We start from the raw sequence: 14455 nt of genomic DNA, 5'->3' as shown, positions 1-14455 counted from the left end.
GCTAACCCAGGAAACCTTAGGAATAGGCTCTTAAACAGAAAGAAGTTGAATACAAAGGATTTCTTTGTACATATGCTTTTTTTCATTCCATATTTACTTCTCCTTAATCACTTTTGAAAATAAGAGAAACTTGATTAGATGATGTCTATGACCCTCATTTGAACATGTTTTTTTGTTGAGGTCCCTTAATAGTTATAAGGTCTGACATGTATATGGTGTTTTAAGGTTTGTAAAGTACTTTGTATATTTTATCTCATTTGAACCTCACAATCAGCCACATGCAATGGAAGTACTACAAGTACTGTTGCCCTCATTTTACAGATAAGGAGCCTGAGACTTAGAGAGGTTAAGTAACTTATCTAGGGTCACTGTAATAGCTACTTCCCATAAAAATAAAATTAATGAATTCATATATGTAAAAATAGGATTTTACTTTTATCCACTGTGTTTTGAGGATACCCATATAAATGTGCCATACAGTGGAAAAGTATTTAGGATTTGAGGTTAGAGTTCCTGGGTTTATATCCCAGCTCTGCTATTTATTACCTGGGTGACCGGGCCAAATCATCTAACCTCTGGGCCTTAGCTTCTTAACCAGAAAATGAGGGGGTTAGACTAGATTTGAATCCTTAACCTGAGATCCATGGATCCTGATATCAAGAGGCCCATGGATTTTAAGGGTCTATAAACTTGGATGAGAAAATGGTTTACCCTGTAATCTTATTTATTTTATCTTATTTTATTCACTTAAAAACATTATTCTGAGAAGGGGTCCATTAGGCTTCACTGGAATACCAAAGGGGTCTATGACACAAAGCAAGCATCCTTGGAACAGATGCTTGCTTCTAAATCCTAAATCCGTGGTCCTTATATAGAATACCATAATTGGAGAAATAATTTATTTGTCAGTGCTAAGACATTTGAGTGTAATATAAATTCCTTGAAAACAAGGGTCATTTTTTGGTAAGAAAAAGGGAACAAGCATTTATGTAGCACCTACTATGTGCTGGGCAGCTAGGTGGCACAGAGAATAGAGTGCCAGGCCTGGAAAAGACTCATCTTCACGAGTTCAAATCCAGCCTCAGGCACTTACTAGCTGATACCAGGCAGGTCACTTCACCCTGTTTGCCTCAGCTTTTCATCTGTAGAAAGAGCTGGAGAAGGAAATGGCAAATCACTCTAGTATCTTTGCCAGAAAAACCCCAAATGGGGTCATGAAGAATTGGACACAACTGAAATAACTCAACAACAATGACAACAATATAGCTATGTGCTAGCTCTGTGCTAAGCACCTTTATAATTATTATCTCGTTTGATCTTTACAACAACCCTGGGAAGTAGGTGCTGTTATCCCCTTTTTGCAGTTGAGGAAACTGAGGCAAACAGAGAGTAAGTAGCTTGCCCAGAGTCACGTAGCTAGTATGTATATGAGGCCAGATTTAAATTCAGGTCTTTCTCACTCCAGCTGCTACTTCACTGCCTCTTTGTCTTTTTATTTTTAGTGCCTACCTCAGTATCTTGCACATAGTAGGTGCTTAATATATATGCTTTTTGGATAAGAGAATGTTATAGTAACACTTGAGTTACCATAATAAGTTATACTGAATTGGAGTATTATGATTGGTTTTTTCTGTCTTTCTTCGTATCCTCAATACTTAGCACAGTGGGTGGCATAACATTTAATAGATGCTGATTTATTAATTTGTTCATAAATAGCATTCATTTGGGCATAAATCAAGGACCTACCATTAAAAGCAGCTCTAAGCTATTAGCACATCAATTTCAGGGCCTGTGGAGAATAAAAAAATAGGTAAGAGACCTTTGTTGATTCAATAAATATTTATTAAGCACCCAGAATATGCAAGGTATTTTACTAGGACCTGTTTATCTGGGGATATATAAAGACCAAAAAAACCTCCCAAAACAAAATAACAACACCCAAACTGAAGTGATGTCTGCCCTCAAGAAGCTTACATTCTTTTTTTTTTTTTTTTTTTTTTTTTGCTTTTTGATGTGGGGAAGGGCAGGGCAATTGGGGTTAAGTGACTTGCCCAAGGTCACATGGCTAATAAGTGTAAAGTGTCGGATTTGAACTCAGGTCCTCCTGATTCCAGGGCCAGTGCTCTAGTCACTGTGCCACCTAGCCACCCCCCAAGAAGCTTACATTCTATTTGGGTTGGTCATGAAAAATTTTTTTTTTGGTCATCTTAGGCAATTTGCCAGATGTGAAGTGAAACCTTAGGGTTGTTTTGATTTGCATGTTTTTTTATAGCTTGTGATTTGTAGCATTTAGTCCTAAGTATTTCCATTCTTACATATAAGAAAACCAAATTAGAAAGAAGTTTGTTCTGAGGTCACACAGCTTGTGAGCAGCTGAGGTGGGACTCAGACTCAGGGTCTTCTGAACAAAAATTATTTTTCTAATACAATGTGGAAGACTGAATGGTAGTCCAGTTGTAACTTAGCCTGTCAGGGGGTCAGAAGACTCGAGTTTGAAGTCTCACTGCCACTTCCTACCCGTGTGTCCTTGAGTGAGTTAATTCACCTTTCTGGGGCTCAGTTTCCTCATCTGCAGAATGACACATTTGGGCTAGATGATGTCCAAGATCTCTTCCATCTCTAAATCTACAGTGGCATTGCCTGGAACATGCCAGAGACTCCAGGGCCAATAACCATTTCCTCTGGAAGAACACCAAGTATCTATCAAACTTGTTGTGGGTATTCCAAGAACTGAGAACACAGAGGTTAAGATATTCCCTGTCTCTTTGATATTATAATCATGAATCATCTGATCCACGTCCCTGCCTTTAAGCAATTAAAGTATTATTATTTTCCACAGAGGCTTAGATTACTCCAATGAATGACTTGACTAAGGCCACATAAAATTCGTGGAAACATGAATTGTTTTAAAAATTTTTTGGACCCTAGGCAGGAAAAAGACTCAGCAAACCAATTTCCTAAAACTCTGCTTGATTTCTTTTCACCTACATCATAGACTTCTTGGGTTGGAGGTCTTTTCTGTGTCTCCTGTTGCCATTGGCCCTTGCCTAGTCACTGGGAATCTTGATTTCCTCCTTACCCATATTTGCCTGGCCTTACCTTTCTTCTTTTTAATAGTAATAACTATATCTTTAATACCTTAAAATTTACAAAGTACTGCAGTGGCTAGGTGGTGCAGTGAATAGAACAACTGGCCCTGGAGTCAGGAGGATCTAAGTTAAAATCCAGCCTCAGACACTTAACACAAAAACTAGCCTTGTGACCTTGGGCAAGTCACTTAACCCCAATTGCCCTGCCTTCCCCCCTCCAAAAAAAACAAACCAAAAAAATTTACAAAGTACTTTCCCCACAACAACCTTGTGAGATAAACATTACAAGTGATATTATCCCCATTCTACAGATGGAGATACTAACTTGAGGCTTAGACAGGTAAAATAGCTTACCCAAGGTAATGTAGCTAGTTAGTATTGGCATGGGATTTGATGCCAGGTCTCCTAACTCCAAGTCCATTCTTCAGGATACTACACTGACTTTCTAATGTGCCCAAGAAAGAGGTTGGGGTTAAAAAAAAAAAGGACTTTACAACTGACTAAAGGAATAAAAGTTAAAATGAAGAGAAAATAAAGGCTTAAGCATACTGAGTCTGGAAGAGCCCTAAGGAAGCTGTGTAAGCCAGCATTACTTCTTGGGTTAAATGGCTCTGTTAGCAGGAGTATTCATGGGATAGACAACAGAAATCTGTGACATCTTGAGACCTAAGAAGTACAGTAAGTGACCATATGAGAAACTGTCAGTGATAGAATGGAGCCAAGTTTATATGGTAAGTTTAAACAGTTCATCAACTAAGAGTACAGATCACTTCAGGCCTTGAACCATTAGATAAAAACTTCAGACCCCAAATTCATGATTACTTGGGGCACGTCATTGCTGCTTCCATGTTGTTTCTCTCATTAGACTATTAGATCCATGGAGGCAGGGACTGTCTTTGGCCTTTCTTCCCCAGGGCTTTGTGTAGTGCCTGACACATAGCCAGACCTAAATAAATGCTAATTGACTGAAAGTTAGGCTTTCTTGACCTTGGAGAGACAAGCGATACATGCTGGCCTTATTTTGGGGGTCACTTAGTAGACCCTGGGAAAGAGAAACTTAAATAAAACTTAAGACATGTGCTAACTACATGCCAAGAAGGTAGAGAGAAGGTAGTCAGTAGAAGATCTGGGACTGCTGAGGCAATTTACAGACCAATAATACTTGTGTGTACCATGGGAGGCCTGGGTGATAAGTGACCAGTCTCAAGTTGTCTTGGAAGAGACACTCCCAGAGCAAGTATCTTTTCTGGGTCAAGCCCACTCCATTTCTAAGTTCCTTTGTACTCAAAGTTCCTGGTCATCACCATTTACAAGGTCTATCTAGACTGACAGTACTCAGTTAAACATTTTTCATCTCTCACAATTCTGATGCTGGCTGCATTTACTTCCATACATTTGGATGGATCTCCTCAGAAAAAACAGGGAAAACCAAATCTGACCATTTTGATTATGATACTTGAAAAATCCCTGGTTTCTGTAGCATGGGGTAGTAACTCTCAGTTTCTCATCCGTAAAATGAGGTATTTAAACCAGTTGATCTTTGAGGTGCCTTCTAGTTCTAAATCCATGATCTTATGATCTTTCATGCTGTATGCTCATTTGATAAAACAAACAATTATTAAGTGCCTCTTGATTGCAGAGTAGTATTCTACCCACTCAGAGAGATAATAAATTGAGAAGAGACATTATTAGACATGGTCCCTGTCCTCTGGGAATTTACAGTACAGTAAGGGAATAAGATTCATACACAGTAACATGCAACATTATATGAATTTGCTGTAGTATACACCAGTCTCCATTTCCCACCCATTATCATGGGATTATATATACAAAATTCCATAGAGAGATTTACTATGACTTCCTTTTGTCTTTGCCTGTTGATATACTGTTTGCCTGTTGTAAAAGTTTAGGAAAGAGCTTATTATCAAGTTATTTGCCAAATCTTGTTTCTACCTCTCCATGATTTGTTACATACATCCCCCTTCCCCTCCTCAAAGAACCAGCACCCTAGATCAAATCCTCCTAACCACCTGCCTGGCCTACTGCAGTAGCCTAGCCCTCCAACTGGTTTCCCTGCCTCAAGTCTCTTTCTCCTCTAGTCTACCCAGCTGCCAATGTGACTTTTCCTAAAGTGACTGTGTCACTCCTGAGTAAATTCTCGTAGTGCCTGATTACTTGTAGGATTGAAGTTCAACTCTTCTGGTTAGCATTTAAAGTCCTTCAGCTCCTTCCTACCTTTTCAGTCTTATTACACATTACTCTCCTTCAGAAACATTGTGGCCCTGCCAAACTGGCCTTTTTACTAGTCTTTAATCATGACCTGCACTACCTCCTCACCCAAGCCTCTCAGAATCCCTGGCTTCCTTCAAGGTTCAGCTCAAGAATCACCTTCTACATAAAGCCTTTCCTGACCAGCCACTGATGTCTTTCCCCTCCTCCCCCAATTCTCTTGTCTATGTTTTGTACAGACCTCTATTTGTACAGCTCCCCTTGCTAAATTGAAAACTTCCACAGGTCAGGGACTGTTTCACTTTTGTCTTTGTACTGTGATGCTTGTGGATTGCTTGATCTTATCACTTGTTGTTCCTGTAGTCATCTGCAGAAGAAATATGTTAATAACTGCCTTTTAAATGAAGAATGGGAAGGGGTTGTGGGTTTTCTTTTTGCTTCTCCAATTGCTTACTGCAATGCTAAAAGTCATGTGAAAGAGCATGGCCCTTCAGCTTCCAAGGAAATAAGCTGGAATGTCTGACTCTTCTGTGTCTTGAATTTAAAAATCTTTGAGAACTAAAGCTGAAAAGGGATTTTTTAAGAAGTCCAATGAAAAAAAAAACCAACCCAAAAAACCCCACAAATTAAAAAAAAAAAAACTCCATCCCTCTTTTCACGTTCTGGTTCCCACCCTAAAACACTAATAATATATAAGAAGTGTTATATGTTTTTCTAGGATAGAAAATGACTATGGAAGCATTTGGTTGGAAGCCCTGCCATTTCCAAATGAAGGCATAGTAACCAGTGCTTTCTTTCTGTCCCCAACCCTTTCCTTTTCTTATGTCCCCAAAGCTGCAGATCTGGGACACGGCAGGACAAGAACGATTTCGATCAATTACCCAGAGTTACTACCGCAGTGCCAATGCCTTGATACTCACCTATGATATCACCTGTGAAGAATCCTTTCGATGTCTTCCAGAATGGCTAAGAGAAATAGAACAGTATGCCAGCAACAAGGTCATCACTGTATTAGTGGGTAAGTGAGGCTCAAAATAACTCACGATAATAAAGAGTTCACATTTACATTGAACTTTGTGGTTCATAAGGGACTATATATGTGTTTACATAACCTATGCTATCTTATTAGTGTTATTGTATATATCCATCTATGTCTACATATAAATAAAATCTCATTTGAACCTCCCAATTCTGTAAGGTAGAAGCAGTGCAAGTGTTATTATTTCTGTTTTACACATGAAGAAACTTAAGTTTGGAGAAAGCATGTCCCTTATTCATATACCTTGTAAATGGCTGAGCTGGCAGTCAAACCCAAATTTCTGATTCTAAATCCACTGCTCACTATCACACGGAGAAGATGACTTTGTCTTTATTCTCAAAGCAGATACTGATTTTCGGTATCAGAGATTTAGTCAATGTACAAAAACCATATCTTGGAGTCCATGTTAGTAACAAGAGTAATAGTAGTTCCCATATACAGATCTCTTTACAAGGGCTTTCCTCATAATCACTCTGTGAGATAAACTGTGAATATTATCCTCATTTGACAATTCAGAAAACTGAGGTTTAGTGAAGTGAAATAATTTGCTCAGTTTGTTCAGTCATTTTTTGGTTTTGTCTAACTCTTTGTGACCCCATTTGGGATTCTGTTGGTAAAGATACTACAGTGGTTTGCCATTTTCTTCTCCAGCTCATTTTACAGATGAGGAAACTGAGGCAAATGGGGTTAAGTGACTTGCCCAGGGTCACACAGCTAGTGTCTGAAGTCACATTTGAATTCAGGTCTCTCTGACTCCAGACTTTGTACTCTATTCACTTTTCCACCTAACCTAGCTGCCCCACCCAAGGTTACACAGTTCATAACAGAGCCTGCCTTTATATGGCTTTTCTCTCATTTATTGCCTTCATAATCCACAAAAATGACTTCAAATTTTTCTGAAACACAGACTGTGCTATAAAATATATCTCTTGAGATAACTTACAAGTTATTTCATTGTCAGGAATTGGGATCAGGAAATACGGGTTCTAATCCTCAGTCTGCTACTTGAAATTCATATGACCTTGGGCCAGTCACTTCACTTCGGGCCATCTCCTCAACTATAAGATGAGGACCTTGGTCTATGTGATTTCTAGGGCCCTTCTGGTTCTAGATCTGTGTTACTGTGAATCATTAATCTGACACGTATTAACTCTGTGAGTCACTTCAATTGGAAACCCAAGTGTCCTCTTTTGTAAAATGGAGATAGCACTCACTACTCTGACTACTTACCTCACAGTGATGTCCTGAGGAGAGGGCATGGTGAATTTTAAAGGGATATCAGGTTGAGGAGGTACGGTCAAGCAAATATGGAGAAAGGGAGTTCTGATCAGTGATTATGCACACTTGAACCTTCACCAGCAGCTTTGGGATTTAGGCCAGGAGAGATCAAGCATAGCAGTAAAAAGATGTCTACCTGAGGGCTGTGGCTATGGTACAGGTGGCTTGATTGGTTTTCTTTCTACCTTAAGCCTTTTCTTTATACATCACCAATGAAGATTAAAAAACAGATGTTTTCAGCTAATAAGTTATATGACCTGGAGCAAGTCATTGTATGCCACAGAACTAAAGAAATGTGAGTTGTTTTTGTTTAAATCATGAAAACATCTAGGTGACTGCAATTATTTTTCCTTCTTACATTTAATCTTGCTCTTATACAGTCTGAAATTATTGGAGAAGTCCACTTGGTAAATTGCTTTGTTTTGTTTCTGGAACAGTCAGAACTGCTTTCTGATGTAAAGGAATGTGGCTTCTCCAAGTGGTAGATGTTCTAAGAAGAAATGAGATTTTCAGTGAAATATGCCAAGACTATTTTTGACTTCTAAATTTGCCCCTCAGAGTTACCTTCCCTAGCAGTCAAGTAAAAGTGCTAGTACTCAATTTTCTATAATGAAAGCAAGCCTAGCTGTTAAGAATGCTTGCTTCAGTCTTATCAAGTGAGAAATAGCAACCCAGATTTTGGAAACCCAGGCATCAAAATTATTGGTGCTGTTACAGTATAAATCTTAATGCTGGGGTTTCCCTTAGTCGCTGGCTGATTAACATAGTGGCTCATGGTTCCAGACTGCAAGACTTACTCACTGTCATAAACCTCCATTAGCATAGTCCATATGCTTAACTTAAAAACTTACACATAACTAGATTACTTTTTACAAGAGAACTCTGGGACCCCTTTATTTGTTTCAATGTAGATAGAAGCTTGAAACACTTTACCAGGAAAAAATGTAAGTCACAGTATCTGGAAAATGAGGGTTTTACATCACAGAGAGACCTTTCAGAGGTTGTGAGTCAAAACACTACTTTCTGGGACTTCATCCAAAGACATTAAATGAAGATGTAGAGAGAGACTGGAAGGGCAAGAGCCAGTTAGTTCCGTGTGAAAGACTACATTAGGTGGCAGTGGCATTCTAAAATATAAATGGCAGTAAGAGTAACTGTAAGCTTTCTTTTTTTCTCACCAATGGGAGCTGACTTTAAGGCCTGAATTCAATTAAGATGTTTCTGAGTTTACCAAATCCCAAATGGTGACTCCTCTTTTTCTTTTTTGTTTTTTTCTTGCTACAGGCAACAAGATTGATCTAGCTGAAAGGAGAGAAGTCTCCCAGCAAAGAGCTGAAGAATTTTCCGAGGCTCAGGACATGTATTACTTGGAAACCTCAGCCAAGGAGTCTGATAATGTGGAGAAACTATTCCTGGACTTGGCATGCCGACTGATCAGTGAAGCCAGGCAGAATACTCTTGTGAACAATGTGGCCTCCCCTTTACCAGGAGAAGGGAAAAGCATCAGCTATTTGACTTGTTGTAATTTCAACTAAAAGCTGGTAAAAGGCAGAGGAGAAAAGAATCCATGCCTGCTCTGATAGGCCAGGAGTTCCTGGGAGGTGGAGCAAAGATGGTGGTTCTTGCTCTTTGGACCTTCTGACTTCTCCAGGTTCCTGAGCTTAAAAAAGCATGGCAGGCCGAGGGCACTGTCCACAGGCCAACACTAGCAGAACATTCATATGGTTTGACCCTTTTGCAGGCTTGGGCTGGAGTGAGAGGAAGATTGCACTAGGAACTCTCTGAGATGCTGAGCATGTGCTGTGATAGTTGCTTTTTGTTTTTAAAAAAGCAAAAAATAACTCCCTAAACCAGCCTTTCTGGACTGAGTGGAGGGAAAACTTCCCTCCTTTGCCACCCCAAAGGAGTGATTCTGCCCAGTACTTGGTAAATGGGCGGGGTCTTCTCTGGGATCCTTTGAGCACCTCGATTTTCTAGCCTGCCAGACAAACGAACACTGGGAAGGGCAACTACAATATCTATGGTGGGTCTGCCACATCCTGAGGGATTTTCAGCACCAACTCCATAATGAGTTTGCAAAGTATTACATCTCTTGTCCATATGCCCTTTCAAGAACTTTGGAATTGAGAAATTCAAAGGATCTTTGATCCACAACCAACAGTAACAATCATGGCTAACAAAGGTTATTAGGCCTGGTGACTCCTTTTGGTGCTAATGGTTCAGCTGACAATTCCTTAGACCAAACGTTTTACTACATTAGTATCCTCTGAATGTGTTATGTAGAAATAAATAGGGGAAGTATGACAAAAAGTGCTGTTTCTCAACGTCTCATTACCTCCTTTTCTAGATTAGAACTGAGTTGTTCAGAAGGAGCTATACTTCTCTTTTGATGTGTTGGAAAGAAGAACCATTTCTTCTTCCTTACCGTCTGCCATTTTGCCCTTCTTCACTCCTCCCCCTTGTTCCCTAACCCCAACCCTATATAGAGGGAAACATTTGAAAGTGATTTTTCAAAAAAAGTTCAGCAAATAGTAATCTTGTTCTAAGGTAATAAATTAGCTCCAAGAAATTAAGGATAGTGTTAAATGTATAGAGCACAGCCGACCAAAATACTGTGGTTACTGATGACAATGCAGGGTTCAAAGCAGAGCACAGTCTTGATGGTAGCCCACCAAGCCTTTGAATAGTTAATGCCTATTGAGATAATGCTTGCCATACCCACCAAGAACCAGATGTGATGTGTAGGTTTTTTTTTTTAATATCTTGTCACATGAGTGAGGAAATAGGTGAGACATATCCAGAGCCATTTTTTTTGTTTGTCTCAATTATATTAGGAAATTCTAGTTCACAGAAGCAAGTTCAGTTATGATTTGGGTACCTCTTCCATGTGATAGAAAAACTTTGATTCATCACCTTTCATGTTATTTCTTGTTGCTTTTGTGTTTTAACTCTCCAACTTCTATGTATGTATAACTTGGCTAAGCCCACTAAAAATGGAAGCACTTCCTTGTTTTTGCTATGCCGTCTTTAGTGCCATATATCTAACATGTTTCATTTTACTCATTGACGTAAATGCAAACTGGAAACAAATTTACCATTGTATGTTGTCAATCCTTGTGAACCTTCTTGCAGTGTGTTATTTAGGATGTGACAAGGGATGAATGATGGAACAGGGGTTCATGTGAGTCTGTGATTATGGAAGAGGACCTCAGTTCCAATGATTACATTCAAAAGCTAAGGAATTGAATTGTATCACAACAACATGGTGCTGAAAAGACATTTCTGGCATTTCTTCATTGGGCTTGAGGGTTGCCCATTTCCTTTTCTTCTAGACTTCTCCATCTGAGGGACTGTACACATGGCTGAAGGGACTGGGTCAGATGTTGGTTCAGGAACAGATTCTGTCTGTTTGTATAAATCTCATACCTCTTAAAATAGCCCGTTCCACTAGGATACAACTTATTAGGAAATTTTTCCTTACTCTGAACTTTAATTTGCTTCTTTGCAACTTCTATCTGTGGTTCCTAGGTCTAGCTTCTGGGAAGAGGGTAAAGGGGACTGAGCAAAACAAGTCTAATGCCTCATGACAGCTCCTAAGTCTTGAAGAAAGCTATCATGTCATGCTCCCAAATTCTTCTCCACTAATAACTCCAGTTCCTTTTGCCAATTTTCACATGGCATCTTTTCTAGTCTTCCCTACCTCTAGGTCTGTTCCTTCTTCTCAGTGTCCCTCCAAATGCCCCAAGAATGGCAAGACCCAAACTCTTGCTGTTACTTTGTACCATATCCACAGGTAAGTTTTTTTTAAACAAAAGATAAAGAGATTTTATGACTCTCTGAAGAAGTGGTGCTACTTCTTCAGAGGTAGCCAGGCTCCTTCCAACATTTATTTTCTAGTCCACTATGCCACACTACTTTCTCCTGTCCATACTTCTTCACTCTCTCCATTCACATAAATGTCATCCCCAATGTGGTTGGATGCAATGGCCTATAAAAAACAATGTCTTTTTTTGTCTTGGGTAGAAGTGAGGTGTAGATGCTTTTGAGGTATTCTGATTCCAAAAACATAATTTCCACCAACTTGTAAGCCAAGTGAACTGAATGAGGGGAGCACTTAGAAAATGAAAGGATGATCTCATCTACTTTTGACTGGACTACTAGACTATCAATGAATCTATGAGTATTTATTAAGTGACTGTTATGTGCTGGCACTGGTAGGGGAATACTGTAAACAGTTACCCTAAATTTCAGCAAAACAGCTGACAGAGTTTTTCATAATGTTTTTGTGGATAAGATGGAGATATGTGGGTTAGATCATATTGTAATTAGGTAGATTTGGAACAGATTGAATGACTGAGTCAATGTGAAGGAAGATCTCTAGTGGAGGGCCCCATGAATTTGCCCTGCACTCGGTACCATTCAATATTTTTATTAATGACTTAGACGAAGGTATAGACTGCATGCTGTTGAGATTCCACAAAGCTGGGAGGGATAGATACTTTACATGGATGATTAAAAGGATTCAACAGGCTAGGACTATGGGGCTAAATATAATAGGAGAAAATTCAATGAGTTTAAGTGTAAAGTCCTACACTTGGGTTAAAAAAAGTCATCTGTAGAGATAGATGTGTTGCCTACAGACAGACAACGGGTCATGTGGAAAAGATCTGAGGAATTTAGTGCATCACAAACCTAATATGTATCACCAGTTTGACATGGCAGGCAGCTAAGAAAATTAATGACATCCTAGGTTGCATTGGTAGAGACATAGTATCTAGAATAAAACATGTGACAGTTCCACTGTTCTCTGGAATACTATGTTTAGGCCTGAGAACCACAATGACAAGAAAGGAAAATGATAAATTGGAGAATATTCTGAGGAAGGTAACTAGAATGGTGAAGAGCCTAGAAACTACATTACATGAGGATCACTGAAAGGAAATGGGGCTATTTAGCTTAGAAGGGGCCATAAGTGCTTTTATCTACTGAAAGGGCTGTCATGAAGAAGGGCAAAAATTTGTCTCAGCCACATAGGGAAAAACTAAAAGCATTGGAAAGAAGTTGTAGAGAGATCGATATTGACTCCATATGAGGAAGATTTCCTAACAGAGTGCTGAAAAGTAGAATGTGATGAAGTGGGTTTGTCATTAGTTCTGACTTTTTATTTGAGGGGGGGGGCAGGGTACAACTGGATTAAGTGACTTTTCTGAGGCCACATTTGAATTCAGATCCTCTTGACTCCAGGGCCAGTGCTCTGTCCATTGTACCACCTAGCTGTCCCTATTAGTTCAGATTCAAGTAGAGGTTGGATAACCATTGCTAGAGATTCCTCTTCAGGTTCATGTTGGATTATATGACCTCCAAGCTCTCTTCAAACCTGAGATTTTGTAATTGTGAGTTCTCATTCAATATGTTGTGATCTTTGCATCTATTATGATGAGAAAAACTACATTGAAAATGTGGTAATTTTTTCCCCTACATATAGAAACCAGTGATTTTAAATATGGATATTAAAAATTTATTACCCAGTAATAATTACTTAGTAATGAGGCTATGATTAAGAAAAAACCCCAAACAGCTCAGATTTCTGTGGTGCTTACAAAATGTTTTTTTTTTATCACAAGGCTGAGAGGTAGGCAGCACAAGTATTATCATCTCCATTTTAGAGATAAGGAAACTAAACCTCCAAAAAGCTAAGCTGACTTGTCCATATATGCATAAGAACTGTGGAAATCAGGATCTGAACCCATGTGTCTCCTGACTTTAAGTCCAAGGTTCTTTCTACTACATCAAGTTACACATGTTACAAACACATTCTTTGGGGGATATTTCTGAAAGAGCTTAACTAGTTTTTATCATATTTGATTTTGTAATGGATTAAGTTTAATTTCCAGTCCAATTCCCTGAAGATATATTTGTCTTTTATAAATCTGTAAAAGAACTGTTGGAAACAAAACTAGAAAATTAAAAGCAACAAAAAGTTTGCATTTCATTCCTCAATTGAAATATAGTTTACATATACAACAAAGTTGCTCTCCCAAGCTTATAGGGAATTTTGTGCCCACTTTTTCCTGAGGTTTAACTTTTATGATGAGGGACAGGTTTTTGTCACCTTTCACGGGCAGCCAGGAAAGCTATATTGACCCTGGCTCTTTAAGTAGGGACTAATAAGTTAAGTAGAAAACTTAACCTAAGATCAAGGCCATCCATCAAAGGCCATTTCTGGCATGGGAGTCTAGAGCTTACATTCAAACCCAAAAAGAGCTTGTAGATCTAGAATTTTCCAGCTCAGTTTCTTTTTCTTTTGGAAATGAGATCATAGGATCATAATATCATTTAGTCCTACCTATAGAGGAGGGAACTGAGGCCTATGGTGCAGAAATGATTTGTCCAATGTCACATAAAAGTAAATAAAAGATTTGGGATTCTAAGCTAGGTCTTCTAAACTCAGTGCTCTTCATTATATCTCAATGTCTCTTTGTGTTAAACACATTTATAATATGGCAAATATTGCCACGTAAGCAAGGTCCTTATGGTCTAAAAGTAAATACGTTTACAGGTTGTCCAATGCATTATGTTATCATCCCTTCCTATATCTAACATAGCACAAAGTGTTCTGTATCTTACACAATGTTCACTAAGTAATTGTTGACTGCAGTGTTTTCTCAAAAGTTTTTCTTCATTTTTAAAAAGTACTTCCCATCCCACTTGGGTACTTACTGTGACTCTAAGCAAGTAACTTGGCTTTTCTAGGTGACAGATGTAAAATGAAGCAGGCTTGTTCTCCGTCACTCAGGTCTTCTCTCATTCTGGACCTGTT

General features: G+C 38.9%; 1 protein-coding gene across 2 annotated transcripts in view; it reads left to right on the top strand.

Moving 5' to 3' along the window:
- The window catches only part of RAB30 (RAB30, member RAS oncogene family), a 117302-nt gene extending 106577 nt beyond the window's left edge, over positions 1 to 10725 (top strand). For both annotated transcript variants that reach the window (XM_069070957.1, XM_069070958.1), the window contains 2 exons: positions 6153 to 6336; positions 8920 to 10725. In XM_069070957.1, coding sequence (XP_068927058.1) covers positions 6153 to 6336; positions 8920 to 9170 — 435 coding nt within the window. In that variant the 3' untranslated portion in view covers positions 9171 to 10725. The remainder of the gene's footprint in view (positions 1 to 6152; positions 6337 to 8919) is intronic.
- The last annotated feature ends 3730 nt before the right edge of the window (positions 10726 to 14455 follow it).

The sequence above is a fragment of the Petaurus breviceps genome, unplaced genomic scaffold (genome assembly GCF_028583685.1).
Source record: "Petaurus breviceps papuanus isolate PSGF00001 unplaced genomic scaffold, PetGlider_PUasm1.0 90823, whole genome shotgun sequence".
NCBI lineage: Eukaryota > Metazoa > Chordata > Mammalia > Diprotodontia > Petauridae > Petaurus > Petaurus breviceps.
The sequence above is the reverse complement of the archived record's forward strand: the minus strand, read 5'-3'. Positions and strand labels throughout refer to the sequence as shown.